This window comes from Silene latifolia, chromosome Y, assembly GCF_048544455.1.
Source record: "Silene latifolia isolate original U9 population chromosome Y, ASM4854445v1, whole genome shotgun sequence".
In the NCBI taxonomy this organism is placed as follows: domain Eukaryota; kingdom Viridiplantae; phylum Streptophyta; class Magnoliopsida; order Caryophyllales; family Caryophyllaceae; genus Silene; species Silene latifolia.
The window spans coordinates 311,804,695-311,823,850 of record NC_133538.1 but is presented as its reverse complement, the minus strand read 5'-3'; the positions used below and the strand labels follow the sequence as shown (position 1 = coordinate 311,823,850).

Here is a 19,156-nt window from a genome sequence, read left to right as displayed (position 1 = left end):
AATCTGGCCATTGAAAAATAATAAGCTCTTATTTCTTTTGGGAAAATGGAGAGGATTTTTACTCGAAAAATGACATTTAGATAATAGTCAGGTGACTCAGGTCATACATCATCTTGTGAACTCTTGCACTATTTTTTACTCAAACTACCCATAAAATTCCAAAGTACACTGCCTGCATGTGGCACCTGATCTTTAATTGAAATTACCTTTTACTGAATGTTACAGTCAGAGTTACTCCTTGGATCTTCAGTTGTCAGAAATCAATCTTTGACCATTTATTTATATAAGTAACACAAAACAGAAAACACAGCAAGTGCAGTATTGCAGTACTGCTGAATAAGCAATTAGTAGATTATACAACTGGTTGTATGTAGTTTATGTACAACCTTTTCAATGTTGTCGAGTTTTGTTATAAAGTTGTCGAGCTTTATTAACAAAATTGTCGAGTTACAATACAAAGTTATTGAGGTTAAGAGGAATAATTATTAAACTCAATAACTTTTTAAATTAGCTCAATAACTTATAAAATAGCTCGATAACTTTGTGTAAAAAACTCAACAACTTTGAGGCGGTTGTACAATGCTAATATACAACTGGTTGTAAGATAGTATTTGTGCTGAATAAGGTAGTAGTACTAGGTTCACATGTTACCAGCCTACCAGGTACACTAACATGTCTAGTTTTTTTTTCACCAATTGATCCGGGTAAAATTACACATGCCGACCAACTTTGTGAGACGATTATACACATATAAGAAACAACACGAAGTATTATCAGACTTACTACCGAACGATGTCTACCGAACGAGTAATGTAACGTTACGTGATTCGATTATTGTCGTATGCTACTAAGCCAGAGTCCCAGTTGCAGTTATAAACAGTGTCAGGGCTAAGATTTGTAGTGAAACAAATAATACTTTAACGAAAACTCGAAAAATGTACGAACACTTTAACTAAGATCTATTTTTTCATTTTTCAGCGGGAGCCAGCGTTCTTACTAGCCCTCCTACATCCACCATTGATTGTAACTTGTAAAGGTGTAACTAGCATTATATCGACTACTACACTTATACATACATAACCAGACATCACATCTAATAATCGTCGGAGAATATAATACCTCCCTGTTTATCAAAAGATCTTAACTTTCATCATCTTTTCCTATTTAACACAGTAAACACAAATCCTAAATGTTAACCATTTTTCCCTACTTATTTCTTTTCTTACAAATTACAATATACTACAATAAGCATATAGCCATATACGTTTAGTATTGGTATGTTAATGCTGTTAAAACACATCATTCAGACTATTGTCTAGTTTTGAGACTAAAAATGACTAACGTAAACAACAAATGAGTAAGGCCTAAAATGCCTCACTCCGACTCGACCCATAGTCATTCAACCAAAGTCACACATTCCTGGGAAATGAACCGATAATAACACACCTCTCACGACCCAATTTAAATTGACCAAGCCCAATGCGACTTGACCATACCCGACTGATCCGTATAAGGGATATCAAGTATGAGATCGATCATGCAGTGTTTAATTCATGTATAATATTAATTTGTATGTATGATGACTTAACAAGCCATACCGACATTTTTGTTGACCTGATAAGTCACATTGTAAGACGGTCATATTCTATAATATATTTTTTTTTAAAAAAAGGGTTAAAATCCGAAATTCAGTCGCGAAAAATTGGAGCTCTACAGTTCGATTCAAAGAATATGTGTCTTCATAGCAAATGTAGTAACAAGTATTGAAACCTGCAATATTGTCTAGAAAAGAAATTGTATGGAGTTCAAAAAATAACAAATCAGATAATAATAATAACGGTTTTTCTAATGCGTGCCCTTAGGGCACACATTAATACTTAGTTAGGCATAGGTTAAGCATTATCCATAATTAAGATTCTCATATTTACCTTAATTATCTTTTCTTTTTCTCTCTCCTAAATATTTTTTTCCTCCCACCAATATCTCTCCCTTTCTCCTAAATATTCTCACGTATGATTTTTCATAAGTTATGAAATTTGACTTTTTTTTTGAGTATTGTTACTCAAATTCATACCCAACTTTTTTTGTAATCCACTACAATCATTTTCTCAATGAAAATTATAACTTAGAACATAAAAAAGTAAAACAAATGTAATTATAAATTTCTAAAATACAAAAAATAAATTAAATGTACACCAAATACGATAAAACATCTAAATTTATTCTAGTTCTTTATACAAAAAAAATTGGGATTCAAGCCTTCTCGTACTTGGGCATCTTTTTTCCCTCTTCTTAGCGGCAATTTCAAGTGACATTATTATGCTACTGAGTACATGACTCTTCAATCTTCATAGTGCTGTACAATTAAAACACGAGTGCGAGCCTCACATACCGTACACTTGACCTACAAACACAAGTCATATACCAAATTAGCATTTTTAATCCAATAATGAATCATGGATGGCAATAGTCTGTTGATCCATCTACATGCTTATTAATAAATAACACCATCCAAAGCATGCTTGGCGAATTATTACGGAACAAATGCACAATCAATTGATTTTTATTGGTGTTTAAGATACAACAATTTATATTGAAAACAAATACCTAAAGAAAAACCACGTACCCTGCAGGAGTACTGTTCGTTGCATCAGAATCGATTTAGATTGATCATCATTGATTTGGGATAGATGAAAAAATGATTTAAAAAATATGTATAAATTTTAGTGATGAATAAGTTATGTAGAATTTTTTTTTTTACGGTGGGAGGGAAAGATATTGGTGGGAGGAAAAAATATTTAGGAGAGAGGAAAATAAAATATAATTAAGGTAAATGAGAGAATCTTAATTATGGATAATGCTTAACCTATGTCTAACTAAGTATTAATGTGTGCCCTTAGAACACGCATTAGAGAAAAACCGAAATAATAATCTATACTTATATAAAAAGAGAATACATGTGTGACAGTAATTTCAACCTACTTGTGTCCTCCTATGACATCACTATTTACGATTTTGCCATTCCTTCTGTTTTTTTAATCTCACTGTATTTCTTGTTCTTCTTGCTTCTGCTGCGCATCATTATCATTAGCATCTTACCTCCATCACAGGTAATTATTTCACACTATCCAACAAAATTAATTACCATATTATTTCATTGATCTATTTCAGTCGTTCTTAATTTGTGAAGTCAAAACCATAAACCGTTTACTGAATTCACCCAGACCATCTTGACCGACACCGCCATTAAAAACGCAGCATCTCAGCAACAAACAAAGCACAAACCCGCAACAAAGGCGAAGAAAAACTACCTGAGATTGAAAGGAATCCAACACTTCAGACTCCCATCAGTATCGACGACATTGGTTCAGACAAAACTGCCCCTGATCTTCGCAAACACGAAGTCAACCTTCTTTGGCTCTTCCAGAAGTTCTGTGACGATCGCGTTTTCGAGATTAATGCAAGAATCCAGCGACTACACAATTGAAGTACAGGAGTTCTCTTTTGTGGTATGTCTCGGACCTTTTGGGCTTACTTTTTTTTTTTTTGCATAATCAACTGTTACCGTTTCATATATTGGTGTTGGTTTGATTTTTTATGGGTTTCTGAACTTTGGTACAGACATTTTCTTATCACAAATTTCGTTTCCGATTATGCGCATAAGCTGTTCGATGAATTGTCCCGATTAAAACTCAAATGATTTTTCGTTCAGGCGTTTGTCCTTTTTCTGAGCATTCATTTTCTCTGTAATGGTGCATCGTTTTAGTTATTTTAATTACCTGATGTAAGTCCATTTCTCGGCTTCATTGTGCTTTCAAAGATAGCCAAATGGTTAGCGTTGTTTGTGTTCGTCCTTCTATAGGGTAGCCATCTTATGTCACTATGTTAACCATTGTTTTTCCGCAGTTATTTAAGCAACAATCATATTAGTAGGAGCCTTACTTCAGATTTACCAATTTCATTGAAAACCTTGTAAGTTGCACGGCAATATATTATGTGATGTCGAAACATCGGCTTTCAAAGATTTCTTAAGTTTCTTGTGTTTTTGTCCAGTTCTCTTTCAGATAACAATTTAAGTGTAAGCATCCCAGATAGTATCTATTCTCTTACCAATCTTACTGCATTGTAAGTTTTCATTTTCTTTTGTTCTTGAATCATGGTGTATGGTCGCAGCAACTGCTATAAACATTTTCCCAAAAAATCAACGCAAATTCATAAGACAATCCTAATTTCAGTACTACTTCGATTTCTTCACTACATGTATATCCTAATATCTCGGAAAGCTTTCAGCAAGAATCCAGCGACTACACAATTGAAGTACACGATTTCTCTCTTGTGGTATGTTTCGGACCTTTTGGGCTTCCCAAAGCAGCGTATAGAGTTGTTGGTTACCTGGAGGAAGCAGCGATATACACCGAGTATCTGAAGGACATTGAATGCAACTTTGAAAAATGTTACTGTCATCCGTGCTGATGAAGCTCATTTTCCTTATGTGAGTAGCTCATTCTCAACCGGAGCTGTCACATTATTACATGTGCAATCTAGCAAGCCGTCAGCTCAGACGGCTTCCTAGCTGCCCGTACTTCAGAGTAATGAATTCGAGCTTAATGACCCGCTGAGATCACCTAATTACAAGGTTGTTTGCCTGCAAAAGGTAGATGGGAAGGAGTCAAACTACAAAGTAGCGGTATATTTGTCTGAGACGGGTGTATGGAGTCTCTCTGAAGAGTCTGTTTACGTCCCTGATGATGTGGAGTTCAAGGTCGGTGCCTCCAGCAATAATGCAATTCATTGGCTGAAGAATGCTGTCAGCGGATTATACCTTGCATTGAATAATACAAAAATGCTATGCGAAATGCCAGAGTTTCCTATAAGGGATGAAGTCCCAAGTATCATAGCATAAATTTAAGTACCTTGGTGAATCCAAATTAAAGACTACTTGTTCTATATAATTTCGCACCCTCTTCTAAACTGTTACGAGATATACCACAGATGAAACAAGATTACTCAGGGTGGGCCTTGAAATCAAGGCTTAATCTCAATGTATTAGTCACTTAATATCCTTCTATAGCTTGGAATTTCGGGTTTCATCCTTTGCTTTCCGAATATGAGTGTGATGTCTTGAGTGTTATTCATTCCGAGAACGATGAGGAAGATTTGGAAGTTGTGTTATCAATACCAGGTGACGTTGTAACTTTTAATCTCAAAGAAGAAAACCTCAACAGATATGCATGATCCGGTTTTTCGTCCCTCTGATGTAACTATTAGGTATAAAACCCATTCAATGTATGAATATTTTGAAACATTTTCTCTTGTTTAATGTAGATTACAGTGTAAAACTTTTTTTTGGTTGTTTAAAATAAACAATCGGAGATGTAATTCATAGTATGTCCGCAGTTGTTTTTATTGAATTTCTAAAATAAAGTTTTTCCAATAATAGCTCTAAATCGAAAAACTATGTAAATAAATAAACTGTGGAATTTTTTTTGTTTTTGGTCATAAGTAAGCTATGCATGCATCGTAGTCAATAATATATAATTTTATTTTACGGTTTACTAAACATAGCAACTTGCGGTGTAATTTGGATTTTCCTTTTAATCTCAAATTGTCATCCTTTTAGAAAAATCGAAAATATTAAAGTTCGAATTTTTTGTTAGGATGATAGGGAGACCAAAATCAAACGACAAAATAGCATTAGTAAATTACAATTACAATAGCAATTTTTAATACACAAAATCTCATTGAAGACGGACGATATCCGTCACAAGCTTGTGACGGATACCGTTTCCTCTCACAAAATACCCATTGAGAGGTGAGTGAGAAACACATGGGGGTGCCCAACCTTGTCCCCTCTCCCTTTTTGTGAGAGGTCTTCAGCTTGTGACGGGATTAGCCCGTCACAAGCAAGACGCTTTGTTTTTAATATAGTGTTGGTTTTCCACATTCTTATTTTATCGTCGTCGATGTTACCTAAATAACACTTTGAATCTTAAAAGAAAATGCATTTATTTAGGTGTAATACATACTGTTTTAGTTATAATTTGCTAACATAAATCAACCATTAAATGTGCCGGTGACTGTTATTTAATGGCAAGGGATATGTTAGTCGTATAATGTAAGAAAAAACCGTCGCATATTTTATATACATTAACCTATTAACAAAAACTATTCAATAAATATATAAAACTCCTTGCATGATTCAATATCGCTACTTCGTGTGTCTTAACGTCATTATATGTGGAATATATATAATGTTAATTTCATCTGTGCTAAGTCATACAAATCCATTTACGGAAAAAATGAAATCTTATCTTTTAGAAAAGTTGAACTTGTGAGTAGTTGTGACACACTTAGGGGGTGTTTGGTTGGCTCTCTTGGAATGAATTGGAATGGATTTGCTCCCTTCCAATGTTTGGTTGGAGTCTTTTGGAATCCAACTCCCTAGAATCTCATACCCAACTTCCCCCTTTGGTATCAAACTCCATTCCTCCCTTTTACAATTTTAAGATGAACCAAACAAGTTTATGAGGAAATTAGAACCCCATACCATCATGGATTCATATTCCAATCCATTTCATTCCATGCTATTGAACCAAACGTCTCCTTAATTTAATTTTGAAGCTATACAGAGATCCGTTGATGCTTATCTTGTTTTAAAAAAATGCAGATACATGAAATTCATGTAATAACATTGCCTTTATTTTATGTACAGTATATGTACTTTTAATTTCATTTTCGATAACTCATAAAAATCCATTTGCCGATAAAATGAATTCATATCCTTCCCAAGAGTTGAATTAGTGATACACGTAATTTAATTGAAAAGCTATATAGCAACACGTATCCTATTGATTTCAAATAAGAAAGAACTAAAGGTCATGTTGCATGAACGTAAAGCTCTCTATAAATACACGACATAGGGTGGTAACCTGACAGCAGCTATTCATAGTTGATAGCTTGCGATGAGTATTACTTCTCATCTGTACATTCAAATATTATTTGTACAATGTAGTTCTTTTCTTTAGTTTATACATCTTTACGTACTTATTAAACTGAATTTGTTATCTGATTTGTTTCAGACTCTTCAGGAATACAACGACGTTCACTAGAAGTAAACGTAAAGATTATTTTAAATGATATACTTAAACAACTTGAGTTACCGACTGCCGAATTTGGTATTCATACTGATGATGAACTTAAAAGTTTCGTTCGAATACGCGTTAGTTGTTTGTCTTCCGAGATGTTAAAAATTATCGGAAAGTCGTCCAAGCTTGTCGGACCGTCTCATAAAATTGTGCAAGAAAAGCAATAAAATTTCTGAAGAGCTTATATGGATTCGACGTCTTTGATTTCAACTACTACGACATGCAATCATTGCAACACAACTACAAAGACACCCTAAAAGTCTGCGTACTACACGACTACAAGACATGAAATACTTCCTGAAATTGAAAATCTATCGCTTTCAGATAAAGACTGAACAAGTTAAACAGTGAACTCGGCGTCATCAAAACAATAATGTTAATAATAATGTAAATAGAAAAATAAGGGATAAAATAATTGTATAATATAACCCCAGTGTGTTTTTTAAATGTTTAATTGTATATATAAATAAGTGATGTTCTACAATTTTTATATCTAATTTTAATTTTTGTCTATATCATTTAGTAGATATCGTCTGCAAACACTACTGCTGCTGCAAATGAAAAACGTTGGATGCCGCGTGCGGGGCACGCGGCGTTCCAACTAGTAATAATAAAAAATCAGCATTCTGAGATAGTTGTGACATGACTCTCATCCTCCTCAGATGGAGAGAACAAGTCAATGCAAACCTCTCCATAAAACCTACTGACCAAGTCAACAAAGATGGGACTCTTAAGGTTCCTCCAACAATAGAGAAGCTCCTCAACATCCATCAAGTCCTTCAATTTTCCGTCATCGACGATCATCTCGATCAAATCGCCCACGAAACATTTACACGGATCCTCGACTTCCTCTAGATCATCGGAGCTATTATCCTTCTTACTCTCGTCGGTACTAGGCCTCACATTAGCCACATAGGCCGGTGTCGTTGGTGACGGGAATGGCTCCTTACCGATCCCTCCTTCGGATATGCCTAAACTTGTAACATCTGCCATATTGACTTGCTCGCTAGTATCCGTGTCCACCTCTTTAGGCAGTTTCCTTAGCGAGAAGAGAACGGTTAACAGCTCGGCAATGCGGACTTTTGGGACGGGTTTTCCAACAGGCTTTGTGCGCCTCTTGGGACGGTAATTGAGGCTTTTTTGGACTTTAGAAGAGATAGCAGGGCGGCGTTTTCTTAGCCGGACTCTAGATTTGGGTCGACACTGAGGGAAACTCAGAGATTTAAGGGAGAAGGGTTTTCGAAACCTGACCACCCTGGTTCTAATACCACGAGGACGACTACGACGTTTAGGAAGATGGAATTTATGTTTGAATGAAGAGAGGAATTTACCACAGGGATCAATCACCTTGTCTTTGAAGGAAAACAATGCTTTCATTTTCGAAAACGATGATTACGGTGGAGGTTGGCTAAAGGGAAAAGAGAGATGTGGGGATGATATAATGAAAAGGGTTGGTAGTGAATGGTAGTAATACTGGTGCACACGTCTGGCAAGTCTTAAGGAGAGTGGGATCCCATGAAATGAAAATGAGATACTGTTACTATCAGCTTACCAGACTTCTAATCATTTTGATTACTAAATTACTATAAGATCCTATCTGTATACCAACCGGCAACCACCGCATTTTAAAACATCAGCAAACACCTCCAGACTCCAGAGCGCCTACAAGGTTGTCGTCTATGAATTTATGAGGGGTTGGGTGGACGCTACTTTACCCATGTACTGAAAATAAAAAGAGACGGTTTTCCAAAATAGAAAAATGAGGAAAAAAAATTGCATCGGTCAGCTGATGCTTCCCAACAAAAAAAAACGCAAACAGTAAATCATTGTATTTACGGTTTTACTCCATCGAATTTCAAACCCAAAAAAGTGACGACTTTTTCTTCCATAAGAGTAAAAATATGTAAATAACAATTCTGCATTTCAAAGCAACGTTTTACAAAATTGCAAGATAATTCTAGTTAACGCCTTAACGGTCGACTATAACTCAAAGTTGACTTCGTCAAAAATTACATGGATAATACAGACTGTAAAACTGATGAGCAAGCGCAATAATGCAAACATTATATTCTCATCTCCCTTTAAAAAAATCATATCTTCATGAGAAAAATGGTGTTTGCAAAAGCAGAACCTCAAGGACAATACTCACGCAACGACTAAAGCTGTATGCTCCTTTCTCATGTTATTGCATGTCATATTTGACGATAAAATATTAACTACTGATGCATCCAAAAAGATAATTTACCGGCCTATAGAAGCAATCGGATAATCCTCTAGAACATCCGTGTTCAAAAGTAAAATGGCGGTTTTGGTCCGACTCAAGCCGCTGCAAGTTGCACTATGCTCTTGTATATCTGTGACTGGAAGTTGACAAATCTAGTGGGGCTTTGGTTTATAGCCGTCCACAGCAAAATTTCTAGTAGCAACTGGGAGAGCTAAGCGAATTCCATCAATATCAGGCGTTGCTTCAACTTGGCAACCCAGACGGGACCTACAAATGCAATGATTTAAGCCTAGTACCCAGGATGGGTGGTGACGGTTTAGTGGACAAGAAGAAAGTAGAGAAACTTACGTTTCTGTGAGCCCGAAGGCTAGGTCCAGCATATCATTTTCTTCATCAGAGGGATCTGGTAGTCTGTTGTAGTACTCCATATCCTATATAAAAGAACTAGTTTGTCACGTTTGAAAAAAATAGGCACTGACGTTTTCACAAGTAGCCGAGTACTAGAGAAAAGAAAAAGACATATTACGAAAACTAATATGAGGCGATCTGAGACCGACCCATTAACCTTATTATAAGGAGTATACCAATATTTGGGTTGGTCTCACTGTAGACGGTCTCATACAAGACTCATTGTATATTGAATGGCTTACCATGACGATAACATGACATGTAGAGCATGCACAAGATCCCTCACATGCTCCTGAAATGAGGAAAAAATACTTTACTATTGGATGAATTTAGGAAAGTGTTTAGCGTTAAGCTAATTGATTACCAACAACAACGAGCCTCACTCCTAAAACGACTTGGGGCAGCTAACCTGAGCCAAGAATTAAGGCCAAAAAAGAGGGAGGACGATGATATTTAAGAAAATGGGTATTTTAGCTGTGTGTTATTCAGATACTAAATAACATAATTCACTGAAAAAGGCCAAATTATACTCGGAAGATATAGGAAGTGCTTCTGACATAATCGTCTACAAAGGAACTTTTTTGTCCAAGGACAGATCGAGAACAGACACATAAAATTAAGCACACCCAATGTATAATATTTACCTTCAAGCTCAATATCATTTGAATGTGCAGCTTCTAAAATGTTTGTACCAACAGGAACCTCCACATGTTTCTCGGATCCATCTGTTTCCACAAATGTCACGTTTATCCTGCAAAAATGCAAGCAGGATCAGAGGGAAGTTATGAACAAAAAATAGCTGCATAATATGACAGCAAGTAGCTTCCTATCAAACAATAATGAAAACAATAAGAAAATTTACACGTACGTTTTCTTGCCTTTGTCTTCACCCTTGCCTGAATCAGTGGCAGCAGCAGTACAAAGATATTGCTGCATCTGAATCAAAAGCACAAAAAATACTTTATTGAAAAAAGAAAAAAAAAAGGACGGTCCAACACATGAACCAGCACTGAGATGGAGACTAACTTTTTGAATCCACCCCTCCAAACTCAAGCCAGAACACTACAGCATTCTGCATAGTCACTCACTAAATGCTACACAATAAGTAGCAGGCCAGTGAGTTGGGACTCCATCCCTAGAATTTGTAGTAGACCTTCAATACGAAGAAAAACGAAATCAAACTGACCAACCCGCCGTTGACCGACCCGAAACTGACCCAACTGACGCCACCTTTGACCCTAATGATAATATTCAAACTAAAAACAAATCAAAAGTTATGCAGACCTGTAAAGGGCGTAATGAGGACTGTACTCCCCTGCAAGCACATGCATGAAAATATGAGCTTCTCGGAGTATATGCTGCTTGCCCTGGGGAACCTAGGAGAAGGAAAAAACTGATAATTAGTGTTCTGTTGATCGACGTATGTTGATCCATAAAGCATACAATTCATAAAATAAGACCCACTCGTCATTTGACATAGCATCCGATAATTGCCTAGAATTTCCTGACATTCGAAATTGCATTTAGCATTTTTACAGTTTCACCTACTGCACCTAGCAGAATCATAAAAATTCTTGAAAATGAATCTATCACGAGCTAGACTCTAGCGTGCATTGCACGGAACAGTGGCTGCATTGTACTCATAATGTTTAACATGTTCGCCACAAATTTGGATAACCCAGCTCATTGGCATCTTGTAACACTACAGATGTACTCATCGAAGGAAGCAGTTTTAAATAGGCAACTACGCAATGAAAATCTCCCCATACAAGCCAAAACATTGAAGCCAAAAGCTCTGTCAGAGCTGTGGATAGTGATAAGTGATAACATAGACATTTAGTTCACAAACATTTCCAGGGTGCATTAATATCTAGGAAAAGGGAAAAAAAAAATCCTTCGCACCAGACAGAGCTCTAGCGTCCTTTACATTTTCTCCTTATACAAATATCCATCCAGCACGAGGCCAGGTGAAAACCCATATTACTTGTACTAGGAGACCAAGGTTACACACAAGAGTTTGACCTGAGGATTTCGTAGTTGACTATTAGAAAGTTGACTAAGAATCACACTAAAGTCCATGGGTTATATTGCATCAAGCAATACGTACTTCGTAGTTGGTACTGCAATTGAAATCCTCAGGGAAGCTATGCAACACAGCAATATATGATAGTCTATAATTACACAAACTCAACCATGAAATCGTAGATAGGCAACCGCCTCTGACAGTCTGACGTTCTGCTCTCTGGGTAACTCTTACATTTCAATATATTCTGCTTTTCGCTATACATTTTGCAAAGTCAAACCCACATGCCAGACCTCATTAGTGCACATAACCATTAAGCCACTCATGGTGAACTAAAGCCGGCATCAAATTTCTGTAATTATAGCCTACTAATATTTTACTTCCTTTTGCAGCATCATATACACTCGTTTAAAGAGAAAATAACAAGAAACTTCCATACTGAAGTGCCTAACCTTTACCAAGAACAATCTCCAAATCAAAACACCAACCTGTGGCTCAACCATGTACTCATGTTCAACAAGTACCTACCCTTTCCACCTTAGCAAAACAAACTACACCTTAAACTCCCACAACCAAACTAATTTAGACTTCGTTATCCTACAAACCACTTCTATAATTCTATACTGAACATTCATCGAGGGCGGATTCTACCAAAATCAAACCATGCACATGTCAAAGAGCATTGGCAACACATTCTTCATATTGTAACTTCAAGATATTAAAAAAACAATAAAAATGTAAAATGTATCTACAAACGGGTACACTGCTACCTATAACTACCGGTTACCCAGTGAGGCAGTGAGACAGTGACGGAACTAAGAAGGGGCTAGCAGCTGTTGGAAAATGTAATATTTCTGGGTTTTTTGTAACGATTTTGTTCGCCTCCTAACTAAAGAACCTGGCTCCGCTACTGCAGCTTCCCAAACTAAGCTTAAAATGGCTCCCATAAACAAAACAAAAATTAATTACAATTATTACATTATGATAGACTGAAATGACTATAAACAATTAAAATAATATACGAGTATCAAAAAATGGGATTTGAGCAAACAAAAACTAACCTTGAGTTAATTTTTTGATTGCCTGAGCTCCAAGACTAGAAATTCTTGAAACCCACATAATTTTGGAGAATAACAAGTAACCCAACAATCTGAAAGCACGATTAAACAAAATTAATAACAAACCCTAACTAAAAAAACACTAATTTCAATCAATTCAATAGAAAAGATCAACAATAGAACTGATTTTTGGCATAGAACAAAAAAATTAGCATGAAATCTGAAATGAGCACCTAAAATACACAAAAAGATTAAATCTTTGGCATTAAATTCAGAGAAAAATTGCTGGGAAATTATTAAATTAACAGGGGATTTTAGGGGTTTAGGGATTAGGGTTTTGAATCACGATTTTGCGATTTTAGTTTTCTCGTCCACCACGGTTGTGTTTTGGCCTTTGGGAGTTCGTATTCGTGTGGTAGAATGTATCCAAATGTCAATTAGTTTAGCCGATAAAGTTATGAGATTGTATCTCGTTGTCGTTATTTGCTTTTGTAGTTTTCATTACGTCGAGATGAAAATTATTTGGTGCGGTGGGGTTCATTGTTTTTTTTTTTTTTTCGAACAATAAACTTTCATAAATAAAATAAACTACTACAAACCATTTATTAAAAATACAAATAAAGGGGATTAGAGCATGTGCATTTATGGGGTGACCCAAATCTTCTCTCTTTTCCAAATCATTTTCCACTAATTATTTAATCTACCCTCCCCATTTCACAATTACTCTCAACATCAATGGATTCCCCAAAGTCATTTTTCTACCTTTTCATGGCCCACCAAAATTTTTCGACTACAATATTCGATAATTAAAATACGTAATTAGTAACTCATTAAATTATTAAATAAATAATTACTAACTCGATAATTAAAATGCATATTTTTGTCAGGGTAATTACTATTTCATTTCAGTAACTCATTAAATAATTGTAGTTGGACACTATCTGTCTAATTATAGTTGGACACTATCTGTTTAAAGTTGTAGACGGATAGTGATCATCTTACAAAATACAAGTGAGAGGGCAAGTAGGGGTATGCCGGGTATCCGTTTCCCACCCAGTTGCACCATCCACCCTCATTTTGTGAGAGGGACACTATCCGTATACAGCTTTAGACGGATACTGTACATCTAAAGTGAAAATTTGTGAAAAAACATTAGCCGTTTAACTTGTAAATGTGCCCGTTGAAAAGTTCAATTGTTTGTTCATATTGCTTTTGCATTTGGGAACCTACCCTATATACTGGGCAGCCCCAATAGTTGGGACAGTAGGAGCATTCATGGGGCTCCCCATCATAGGAGAGATGTAGCATTTGGAGCACTAAAAATGAACCGATGCACATGCTCTTAGGGACCCCCGAACTACCTAGTATAACCGAAGCAAAGGTACACGTAGTCGTAACTGAAGACAAAATACGACCTTTCTTAATAGGTGGATGATAGTGGGTGTCAAATTCGATGGAGTGAATCTCCTTTTTCTTAGTCCTTGCAACCATAGTGATAGAGATAGAGTGAGCTAATTTATCAAAAGAAGTTGAAATGTTGACCGAAACCAATGATCGTTTCCTCGAAGTGGTAGAAGCTGGACACTGTCGACTTTCTCCCTGTGAACGACCCTCATTACGTCGCCATTTACTATTTAACTCACTTCCTATTACTACCGCTACAAATTTAAATGTGGTCAGTGATACTTTGCTAACATGAGAGGAATCAAACCGGTAGGGTTCAACCCATCACTTAGATCGAGTCTGGTTCAACCCGCCTTTCCACGAAAAAAGGAAAAAATATTGGTTAGGTCTGCTCTCTCTCACGATCGGTCCTAAGTCAGACATGAGACGACCCAGTTTGCTTCCTAACATTGGCCCGGTACCAGGCTAGGGTTATCATAACTAACTCGGTAGATTATAGTACTCCGTATATTTTGGTAGTGTCAATTTTCAGTAACCCGGTAAATATTTTTGTACAAAATCGGACAAGTATATGACTAATAAGTGTCTGGAAACTTGTTTAACGTGTACAAGCGGATAGTTGTGTAGCTAGCTATAGATCGATTATGTTATGGGGACTTTCGCAATGTGTCGTATACAACGTCGATTAACTTGGCGGTTTAGACAAATGGGTTGTATGTAGATTTCTACGAACCCGTTTCGTCATAGATGTTAGGCTTTAAATCATTATTGTCCTCATAAAATTACCTATAAAAAAACTAAACAAAAGATGATCTTGATTTTTATGTCAATAGCAAATAGAACGATTTTCTTAATTAGGAAAAAAAACGTTAATAAAAGTTATCAAAACATGAATATCGCTTACATAAGGCTATCGTGCAACACATTGTAAAGCATAACTACACAAGGAGATCGTACTTTGACGGACTTGGTCAACTACGGTTGTTTGACTCGACTTACATAAATGGGTCAGGCCTTGCGGTTAACCCGTCTTACAAGACATTTTTCTTACTACATTGTCTACATATACATAGATAGTACAAGGACATACAGCAAGTTCTAACATCCAGTACTTTGTTACATAGCACTCCGACTACATAAAGATCAAGCTTAAGGCTACATCATTGACCTTGCTTTAATCACAAATTCTCATTTGTGACGGCACTATTCTGCCATAAGCTTGTGACCTCTCACAAAAAGCAAATAAGAGATAGAGCAAGTGGGACTGTGGGAGGGGAGCTGTATGTGAGACGTCACAAACTTGTGACAGTTACAAGCAAGATAGTCTGTGCTTTAATATACTCTACGTTAATTAACCCAACCGGCGATTTATATATACAGTACTAGTTATTACATATAATAGACGATAGATCGATGGTTGTCAATTCGTGCTCGATCAACGGTCCAAAGCACCTATCATAATCCTACATTATCACAAACGATCTTATATTAGTTATCGTAAAACATATAAAGAAAACTCAATTAAGACCGTTATATACTTTTAAAATATTATACTACTCGTAGTATTATATTAAGATTTAAGAATAATAGTAATAAAGATAATATTGAAATAAATACTTGGATAAGTAAGAAGATCATAGAGAGAACCAATCATAGACAGTAGGGCTGGTTGAAGCAGCACGGTCCATATCCATAGGGTCAAGTGTCGGTTTTTTTCTACTAAACCGCTTCACATCCGGATCTCGGGTCGTTCCAGCTGCACATATTAAAAATATAAACAACGTATTAACTAGTCGTGACACTGACTTTATATATGAACTAGTCAACTCCGAATACTTTTAATTTATTCCCTCTCATTCTTTGGATTTATAACTCCGAGTATATGTATTAAACCTAGACGACTTAACGCCAGACGACAGTATCCATCTTATGATGAAAATGAGCCAAATATACCCACACTTACATCTTATGACGATGAAAATCTTTACCTTATTCAATTCCTAGGCATTCTATTCTTATCAACCATATTTAACCCTTTTTACATTTAAGATGGATATTACCGTTTTAAACCCTTTTTACTTACGTGAGAAATTAGGAGAGGAGGGCCCACTCAAAGGGGTAGAAGAGCCAGAACCAGGATCAACTGAGAGATTATTTTTGGACCGTAAAATGGTAATACTACGAGTAACCATGACCGTTTGATCATGATCATCATGATGACGTGTAGCAACATTAACCATTGGATGATTTGGTGCTCTAACGGCTGACATTGAATTATATTTACGGAACCGGCCCAAGCCCGTTTCCGGTGCTGGACCGGCCAATGTTTCGTCCCATAGCTTGTCAAGAAAGCCCATTTCGTTTAATATTTATTACGTTAATAATCACAAATATGGTTTAAAATATGTAATTTAAGCGTAATTTTGCGTAATTTTGAAGTTTTTAAAGTTTTGGTGGGCTTTTTGTTAAGGAGGAACGAAACTAGGGTGGTGTTACTATTGATATATATGGAGTGGTGAAAAATAAAAAAAAAATAAAAAAAATAAGAAAAAGAAAAAAAAAAGTTAATTAATATGAATAATAAGGGTGTTTTTATAGAGGAATAAAAATGGAAAAATATAGTGGATAAGATATTGTTGGGTTTTGAGAGGTTGATATTTGTAAGGTGTTGTATATCAAGTTGTCATGACTCAAAAGCCATTAAATAGTTTAGTAGGTGAGGATGTAGATTTTTGGATAATCACTATTCTTAAGCACTACTAATATAATTATAATTAGGTTGACAAAGTAGAGTTTAAAACCTCCTATATTTGTATGTATGCATCCCACTTATGAATTTTGGTATGAAATGTTCTTGTTTTGCAACTTGTTTGATTTGATTAATAGTGAAATAATATGTGATTTGGATTATCAATTACTTAAATAGTCATATATTTGGATCAACGTAAATTCTTGTTTAAAAAACGGATATATCTGTTTTAATGGTAAAACGAGTTAGATAGAACCATTAGATAAGACAAGTAGTTGTAGGACTACAAGCAAGTTTGCCCTACTATCATCACAGGTTAGTATCTGAATCTGAATTCGTTTTAGTGGTCCATCTTACCAGATACTAAGTGACAAATTAATGGATCAGAGTTGTGATCAAAATAAATATAGGTTTATGGCAGACACGTATGAGGGGGGACACATACTATATGGACGATGAATAAGTGGACCGATGATGTTAAGGATGTTTTTTTCTTGGTAAATAGGGGTCAGATTACGATGGATAAGACTATCACATAGAACTTTAATAATTACAGTAATCAAGAACTCACGATATTGAGGTAAAAAAAAAGTATAAAGAACTAATAATAGATGTTTAGAATTCGACTTTATATACAGAAATCAACAATGTAGAATTATGGCGCTACTCCGAATGTACGTGGTAGAATTCTTGCAAATATATCAACAAATCATGAGTAGAAAGAGCGGGGTCTGCCCTTCAAGCAGCAACACGGAGTTTACGGGAAGTTAGGAAGTTATTAGAAGGGCTAGCTATTAACACCGAGTCTAACATACACATCTTCTCAAGCCCTTAAGCCTAGTTATTTTGGTTTGAAACCGTTTGGACAAAATTAAACTTAAAGATTTAAATATGTTGTTTACCAAATGATACAATAGGCTAAAAGTTTTATATGAGTAGGAATGTAGGATTTACACTCAGACTGACATATACATATCTTGTCACGCCCTTAAGCCCAATTATCTTGCATTGAAATCGTTTGGACAAAATTAAATCTAAAGATGTAAACTAAATTGAACTGTACCGAGATCAAGGAAACCATACATATATTTTCACGCCCTTAAATCCTGTTATTTTGCATTAAAACCGCCTAAACAAACTGAACTTTTTGATGTAAAATAAACCGAATCTAGTTGATCTTCCTTAAACCGTCTTAGTTTACGACCTATCACAATTCACGACCTCTTTTTTTACCACCTTTATTTAAGGGACTTGCTAAATCCCGCACACATTTTTACTTAATCCCGCACATTTTTACACTTTATTCCGAATCTACCCCTTTCACTTCTCACCACAAAGAACCTTAAAGAGAGAGAAAGGAGAGACTCGTAACAGCCGCCCCTCCAGCCAACCACCAGTCGACCGCCGACGGAGAGAGGAAGAGGGGGTTGGGTCGACGGCGAAGTGGGTAGGGTGGTCTTTTGACGGTGAAGAGGTTGGATATGGTGGATATGACACATATTTACATCGAAGTATGGTGGGTTGGGTGGCCGACGACGAGACTAGGTAGGGTAGGGTTGGGTGGTTAAAGTCAATGGGGTCGGGGTGGTCGCCTAGGAGGGGGTAGATCAACGGTGACATGGGTAGGGTTTGTCGACGACGGAGAAGCGGTTGCGAAGGTTTGATGGGACACAAATTGGTCGAGTGTGGTGGATTAGGATGGTCGACGGCGCAAGGCCGGGATGGTCTACGGCGTGGGATATCGGAGGGGTCGGCGTTGGGGGAGGACTGGAGTGGTCGGGGATGATGAGAGGGAAGGTATGCGTGGTGATCGGGGATGGCAGTGATGTCGGGGTTCTTTCGGGAATCAATTTTTTTTTTTTTTTTTTTTTTTAAATGAAGGGTACTGATGGAAAAGAGGGACAAAGTGTGCGGGATGTAGTAAAATTATGTGCGGAATTTAGCAATTACGTTATTTAATTCGAAAGTGAAATCCGTCTTAAATTAGAACGGTTTTAAGTAAGAATTTGTGAACTGGACCGAACCGAAACTAAGGAAATTGAAAAACAAGGCCTAGATGGAGATTATTTATTATGAAATACCAAATGGGCAACACCCGAAGAACAAAATTTTCGAAATAAACCCAATTGAGAAGCCCAATTTATC

At 36.3% G+C, this 19,156-nt stretch overlaps 2 protein-coding genes and 1 long non-coding RNA gene across 3 annotated transcripts; 1 reads left to right on the top strand and 2 right to left on the bottom strand.

Moving 5' to 3' along the window:
* The first annotated feature begins 2,946 nt into the window (after positions 1 to 2,946).
* LOC141633535 (uncharacterized) lies at positions 2,947 to 5,379 on the top strand. Its single transcript, XR_012538340.1, has 4 exons — positions 2,947 to 3,110; positions 3,225 to 3,509; positions 3,907 to 3,972; positions 4,054 to 5,379. It is a non-coding gene; the product is annotated as an uncharacterized LOC141633535 (long non-coding RNA).
* A 3,625-nt stretch (positions 5,380 to 9,004) lies between these two features.
* On the bottom strand, positions 9,005 to 13,321 carry LOC141633531 (uncharacterized). The gene is made up of 8 exons (XM_074445986.1): positions 13,092 to 13,321; positions 12,862 to 12,950; positions 11,062 to 11,153; positions 10,646 to 10,713; positions 10,422 to 10,528; positions 10,020 to 10,069; positions 9,718 to 9,800; positions 9,005 to 9,636 (listed from the first exon to the last, which is right to left on the bottom strand). The coding sequence occupies exons 2-8, from the start codon at positions 12,917 to 12,919 to the stop codon at positions 9,522 to 9,524; spliced, it is 573 nt and encodes a 190-aa protein (XP_074302087.1). The 5' UTR covers positions 12,920 to 12,950; positions 13,092 to 13,321; the 3' UTR covers positions 9,005 to 9,521.
* Positions 13,322 to 15,243: 1,922 nt separating this feature from the next.
* Positions 15,244 to 16,939, bottom strand: LOC141627230 (dormancy-associated protein homolog 4-like). The gene is made up of 3 exons (XM_074440609.1): positions 16,346 to 16,939; positions 15,910 to 16,018; positions 15,244 to 15,725 (listed from the first exon to the last, which is right to left on the bottom strand). Exons 1-3 carry the CDS (start codon positions 16,617 to 16,619, stop codon positions 15,698 to 15,700), a joined length of 411 nt encoding a protein of 136 aa, XP_074296710.1. The 5' UTR covers positions 16,620 to 16,939; the 3' UTR covers positions 15,244 to 15,697.
* Between the last annotated feature and the right edge of the window lie 2,217 nt (positions 16,940 to 19,156).